The 6,791-nt window shown below is 55.6% G+C and overlaps 1 protein-coding gene across 1 annotated transcript in view; it reads right to left on the reverse strand.

Annotated features, from left to right (window-relative positions):
- The window catches only part of Shank3 (SH3 and multiple ankyrin repeat domains 3), a gene marked incomplete at its 5' end in the record, with an annotated part of 51,122 nt that overhangs the window by 9,213 nt on the left and 35,118 nt on the right, over nucleotides 1-6,791 (reverse strand). The window contains 3 exons of the mRNA XM_019208939.1: nucleotides 4-87; nucleotides 3,873-3,957; nucleotides 4,516-4,646. Coding sequence (XP_019064484.1) covers nucleotides 4-87; nucleotides 3,873-3,957; nucleotides 4,516-4,646 — 300 coding nt within the window. The remainder of the gene's footprint in view (nucleotides 1-3; nucleotides 88-3,872; nucleotides 3,958-4,515; nucleotides 4,647-6,791) is intronic.

Genomic DNA, 6,791 nt, shown 5'->3' on the forward strand with positions numbered 1-6,791 from the left:
TGCCGTGGCCCTCGCGCCCAGAGTCCTGCATCGACGAGCTCCGCGGGAAGCGCCCCTCCAGCAGCGACGCCAGCTTCTCATCTTCCCCTGCGGACGGACGGACGGAGGGGTGCGTGAGCCTGATCCAGTGCCCCCACCCCTCTGAGAAGCGGCAGCCCCACTCTCAAAAGGAAGTCAGGGCCCCTTGTGAGGGAGGGAGGTGCGGGGAGCCCACAGCGAGGGCACTGAGCAGGACACCAGCCAGGCACCCAGCCCCTGCACCAAGAAGGACTCTTGGGGAAAGCCCAGTTCATAGGTGGAGGTGGCCCGCCAAGAAAGGCCTCCAGGCAGGACCCTTCCCGACCTCCCGAAGCCTGAGCACACTGAGCGAGTGAGAGTTCAGGAGGGCAGGGGCAGCCTCCTCCCCAGGTGTAGAGACAAGTGGAGCTGGGGGTGGGGGGGATAATAGAGCTCCCCACCCTTGCCCACCTAAGGCCCCACAAGAAGACTCAGAAACATCACAGTCCAGAAGTCAGAGGGAGATAGCCAGAGATGAGGTGAACCTACCCAGAACTGAAGGATGACTGCAGATGTGTACGGCAGGGCTGTGGACAATGGAGCCACATATGTGGCACACAAAGGGCTAATGCCCAGATAGGGTATTGTGAAAGCAACCTGGAGGCCCCTCCAAGAAACTCTGCCACTGAGCCAAGGACGTGCCAGGCTGTGGATGTAGCCAGTGGCTGAAACTCAGTAAGGCTGGATGAATGGGAGAGCAGACAGACAGATGGAAATGGTGCCAACCCTCTATTGGCTGTGCCAGCCCAGACCAGAACCTAAGCCCTCTGGAGCCTGTTCTCTCATGGGCAACACAGACTTAAAGATGAACTTCCTACTTCCTTCTGCAGATGTCACTAGGACCCAGTATCCAGCTAGAACCCATCAGAACCTCCTCCTGCCACAGGATGAGCTGCCTCACCTGAGTAGAGGAATGGCATAGCCTGTGGGCACTTGGTCAGCATTGTTAGGACCTCACTCCAACACAGGCTGCCAGTCCCCGAGCCCAGCGTCCCTCAGCCTCCACACTACACTGCCTGCACCTCTGGGCATTACTGCTCTGCTGCTGCAGGTGACACGAGGGTGGGCTTTGGCTACACTTAGGGTTGAACTCCAGCCCTGTCACCTCTAGGAATTTCAGTCTCATTAAGGCAGACCGCTCCCCAGTTCAGGGGCATTTGGGGTTTATAATACAGGGCTGAGCAGGCAGCAGCACCCTGGGAAGGTGGCTGTGGTATCGCATTATTTTTAGGTCTGCCTTTCCTCCCACTGCCGGACAGTCTGCCTGCTGGCCCTGGGTCTCCTTCCAGCTGCACCCCTGCACAACACATGAACATGCACTGAACACCCACAAGGTGCGTTAGCTCCGCAGGAAGAACGAGTGCACTGCAAGGATGTAGAAGGCGGGAGTGACGTGTGAAGATGAACACGTGGAGATTTAATGCTGATGGCACGCCAAGTTCTGTCTCAGGGTAAAGAAAAGCCACTGGCTAGGCATGGATTGGAAATCCATTCTGATGCCACTGGGGGCAAAAGTGACCCTGTCTGCCAAGTTTCCTGAGCACTCACTGTATGCAAGCCTCTAGTTGCGGGACCTGAGGAGTCCATGTGCCCAGGCAGAGCTCAGCTTGAACCAGCCTCCTAGGTGAGCCTGGGCAGGCCTTGGAGGTGGGTACCAGATGGTTTCCATGGTCATGGATAGTATCCTGCAGTTCCCAGGGCTGCATCGTGTGCCCAGGGCCACATACCCAGCACAGAGGAAGAGCCTGGGAGCCTGGCATTGCTCACGCTGGGAGCTGGATGCCAACGATGAGCACCTGTCACCTGTCAACAGACCGCAGGAGGAACTGGTGGGCAGGGTCAGCAAGCCTACCAGCCACCTGGAGGCCTGCAGAGTAAGGGCACAGATCTGGACCTACAGTGTCAGCTTGTGGACAGGGCAGGACTGCAGCATAGACTATTCACCGGGTGAGGGCAGATGAGTAAAACAAATGCTGAAAGACCAAGTCCCCAGGGGAAGAGGAAAGGACTGGTGCTGGTCCCTAGGGCCCTAAAATGAGGACACAGAAAGGGGAGGAAGGGGGATAACTGCATTGCAGAAAGGCAGCTTTGCCAGAAGGATGGGATAGCGGACAGGTCAAAAGGTCCTGAGAACAAAACTATGGTCCAGATTCAAGATGAGGCCTATCTTGGGCAGAGCTTTAAAGCAGCCCACCCCAAATGTCAGGTAAGGCAGAAAAAAAGGAAGAAACCATCAGGGAAGTCAGAGAAGAGCACCTCTTGGTCCACCAAGCTTCTTCCTTCCACCTATAGAAATGATCCTGGGCAATCAATGAATGACAATGTGATTTGGGGGTGGGGGGGAGACAGGGTCTCACTATGTAGTTGAGACTGACCTGGAGCTCACTATGTAGCCCAGGCTGGTCTCAAACTCACAGTGATCCTCCTCCCTCAGCCTCCTGAATGCTGGGATTACAGGCGTGCGCCACCATGCCCAGCTGACAATGTGATCTTTAAACAGAGGCCTGTGTCAGCAGTCTGTTCACCTGTCCCCAAGAAACTCCCATTTATCCTGATTCTAAGCTCAAATACACCACTCCATCTCCCAGCCTTCTGTGACACCTAAGTGTGATGGGAACTCCTCAACTGAGTCTCAGGCCCAGCCTAGAATCGGTCTGGAGCAGTGGTGCCAAACCCACACATGCTGTAAAGGGCTGTTTGTATCACTGAAAGCTCTAAAAGGTTCGCTGTCACTGATCTAGAGTAAGCATGGATCCTGAGATGGGTGAGGAGCTCCCCTGAGGGTGGACTGGAGACAGGACAGCTGTGGGACCCTGGGCAGATCATGTTACACAGATGGTGTTGCTCAATATGGCTGCTGTAGTACAAGAACCATTGTGCTCACACACACAGCGTCCACCTGAGGGCAGTGCTAAGCAAGGTCTACACAGACAAGGAGCAGATGGCAAGTGTGGTGGGTGCACACAGGACCCGCGGGCAGATGCCCAGGTCACAGGCACGGGAAACTGGAGGCCTGCAGGCAGGTAGGGCATGTTAAAGTCCCAGCCTGGGGCTAGAAGAGGAGCCAGCCGAGGATGGGGTGTGACGTGACTTGAGGCTGACAAGGCCTGACTGATAAGGTGCAGAGGGGATCCGCAGCCCTGAGAAGGCCCTCACTGGGGAGGTAGAGGTGGGCACTAAACAGGAGCAGCCCAAGAAAGAAGGGGAAAGCAGGAAGTGCTGCCCAGAGCCCTGGGAGGAGTTGCAAGGAGGAACAAGCAGAGATCTCCAGGGAAGGACACTGGCAGTGGCGAGAACAGTTTCAATTTGGGACCTAGAAAGAGTTTATCTGCCACAAGCTTGGCACAGGTGAGGGGCAGGACACAGAGCAAGGACAGATGGTCATTTGGGGAAAACTGGCTGGAAAGGGGAAGAAAGACTGATTCAAGGAGAAGTTAGTTTTAGGGTAAGAAACTGGACCTGCAGGCAGGACAGGAGACGGCTGACTTGGGGGACAAGCACACTGGTGCCGGTGGGAGGCAGAAGCGATGGAATGTCCAGCGGACAGGAGCAGTGGAATGGGGTGGGGAGCAGTAGATAGGAGTGCTTGTGAAGGAACCCTAAAGGTTTCTTCTGGAAGAGCTTCTCTGGGGTGGGGGAGGACTCATGCATTTCTGACTACTAACAAATGAGCTCCCTGGGCCCGGCAGGGAGAGGTGGGGCTTGGGAAACTGGAAGCCCCAGCTGGGGGCAGGGAAAAGCAGGGTCCTCCAGCTGAGTCCACCTGGCCCAGCCCCATCCCTCCAGGCCCCATGCAGCCCCAAACCCAGCCGTACCTACAGACTTGGTCCGTGGAATCCCCTTCCGCAGAGAGCCCGGCAGCTTTTCTGGGCCCGGGAGGCCCTGGCGCTCAAACAATGACTGTTGGGGGGGGGTTGGGGAGGGGAACATGGAGGTTCCAGGGCACTAGGGCCCTCAGTTCTCCGTCCAGCCCCCCTCCTGCTAAGCTGGAGACTACAGCCTCATGCACCCTCTCCAGTGGCACTGGACACAGGAATCAACCTGGGCCCTGCGTTCAGGCAGCAGGAGGTGCAGCCAGTCAGGGACTGGGTCACCTGGCAGTATGGATGGTGACACAGTGGAGACAGACCTGGGCACGGCCTGAGTGGGGGCAGAGGAGGAACGGGCCAGAAAGTGCCAAGTTGGGGAGAGAACAGAGACAGGGACACGGTGGGTTGCAGCCCCAGAGGGCTCAAGGGCCCCAGTGGCTCTGGAGTGACACAGAAACTGCCTGATGCCAGGGCACCACACGCAGCAGTCACAGCGGCAAAAATCATGGGTGCTGAGCTATCCCGAGGGTCTCTAAGAGAGGCCACGGGGTGCTCTGCCCCCTCCGGAGAAGGGGTCCAAAAGATGGACTCTCCCCTCAGAAGAGAGGACCCGTGACCGTCTGCCCCCAGGCCCCACCGGCCCGCTTACACTGATCTCTGCAGGGGTGATCCTCCGGCTGGTTGGCCGCTGCTTGACAGTGGCTGCCCTGGAGTCGGCATCCGCGATGTCTGGCCTCAGGGTCGGCTCCACAGCAGCTGCCAGGATCTCATCCAGCTTCTCTGAACAGCCAAGGAGAGCTACCCTCAACCCCCAGACCTGCCGCTGGACCACAGCTGCACCCTCCAGCCCATCACCCCATAAGGCCAGCAGGACCCTGGGATCTTCCTGTCCTCAGGCTCCTTACTGCCAAAGGCTGGCAGCCCGGACCCCAAGCAGTCACTGACTGACCAACAGGGACAGGACCAGCTGAGGGCAGAACTGCTTGCTTACAACCGTAATCCCTCTCTCAGCCCACCCTACCGCATGCCTGTTCTCAGCACATGGCCTGAACCCACAGTACCCCAGGGCAAGCTGCTCCTGGGGGACCACAGACTGGAAGACCCAATGTACAAGCAAGAATCCTTGAGATGTCCAAATAGGTGAATGAGTCAACAGTAAATGAACAGGTAAGTAGAGAACACTCCCAAAATTTGGGCCGGGAATCTAAACATGGTTTAACACAGACAGGAAGCAAAGGAATCTTCTTCCTACACCCTGAGGAAAGGCAGTGCCAGCAAGAATGGGAGGTGCTGGGAAAGACCCTTCTCCTCTAGGGGCTTCCCTCGGGCCCTCAGGAAGCAGTGGGCGCCACAGAACAGGGAGTTGGGGTGGAGGGCTGATGTCTGAACAAGGCCCCGTGGGTGGAAAAGCACCAGGAGGCCTCAGGCATGTTCTTTTCAAGTCCATTATAAAAGAAAAGCTTTGTTTGCTTGTTTTTATTAAAGTGAAATTAACGTTTTAAAAAGCAGTGCTTCTGCTTATAAAAAGGATTTAAAAATACTGTCCAACTAACATGTCTGAGGGCTGCCAGAACTAACCGCACATCCGCAGGGAGACGGACTAGGCCACTGCTCGGGCCATGCAGCAGTGATTGGAGACAGCACCCGTGTCAACCTGGCTGCCACACCAGCCCTCTCACACAGGACCTCAGCCAGCCCCACTCGTCCCTCATGTTCCACATGCCCCCAGGTCCCTCTCCACGCTCAGGGGACACTTGTCCTGGTACGCTCACTTTCAAAGTGCTCCTGCTGGAGATCTGTGGTCCACCTACACACAGCTCCTTCCAGCCCCAACCAAGGGCTGCTCACCAGCACCTGCTGGGCCCCTGCAATTCCTGCTGACTCCCTGAGACTGGTACCCAACCCAGACCCAACCTGCACACCAACCACACCTGATACAACAGGCACAGACCCAGCACTTGTACCGCACAGCTCCAGGGAGAGTCAGCACAGAGGACCCATAACTGTGCCGCCTCCACGCACATACAGAGCACATACTTAAAACTGACTCCTTGCCCCCCCCAAACAATTAGCAAGTCCTCAGAAGAAGAGAGTACACATTTTGTCGGAGTCCGGAATGTGCCCTGAACAACACAGCTCACCAGCAAAACAAGCTGAAGAGCAGCTCAAAGGGTCCATCCATGGCTCCCAACACCAGCAGGCGATGGGTCCAAGTACAGCTCAGGAATTGCTGCTTTGAGGGCTCTTCCCATTTGTTTTGGTGATAAAGTTAATAATTTCTTTTCTGAAGATGAAATCACCACCGCCACCTGGTACTGAATCCTCAGTGATGTCCAGCGTGTGCAGGGCTTCACGCAAATCCCACAGAAACCTTATGAAGATCCCATTATCAACCTCACCTGACCCAGAAGCAAATTAAGAGACAAAATTAAATTGTCCCAGATCACAGACCCAATAACAAATCACACTTAATTGCCACACTACCCAAAAGCCACAGGAGACACAAACACTGGTGGCCTGTCTCCTAACAAGTCACACTGCCACTTCAGCTGTGAGTTTAGAAAACATGCATCATGCTTACTGACCCAGAGAAGAGTGCACACAATTTTGCAAAGCACCTCCTTTGGATCATGAGACAACAGTGGTGGAGACCAGTTTTTGAAAAGGAAAGAATCACGAATTCTGAAAATGCCAGGTGGTAACCCCAGCACTCAGGAGGCTGAGGCAAAAGGACTGCCATGAGTGCAAGGCCAGCCTAGACTACAGCGAGTTTAAGGCCAGCCTGAACTACATAGCAAGACCTTGTCTCCAAAAATATCTGCAGGGGCTGAGGATTTAGCTCAGTGGCGCCACGCCTGCCTCACAAGTGCAAGGTCCTGAGTTAGATCCCTGGTACCAAAAAAAAAAAAAAAAAAAATCTGCAAA

Source organism: Fukomys damarensis, unplaced genomic scaffold, assembly GCF_012274545.1.
Source record: "Fukomys damarensis isolate Sample0158 unplaced genomic scaffold, DMR_v1.0_HiC HiC_scaffold_19, whole genome shotgun sequence".
Lineage (NCBI taxonomy): Eukaryota > Metazoa > Chordata > Mammalia > Rodentia > Bathyergidae > Fukomys > Fukomys damarensis.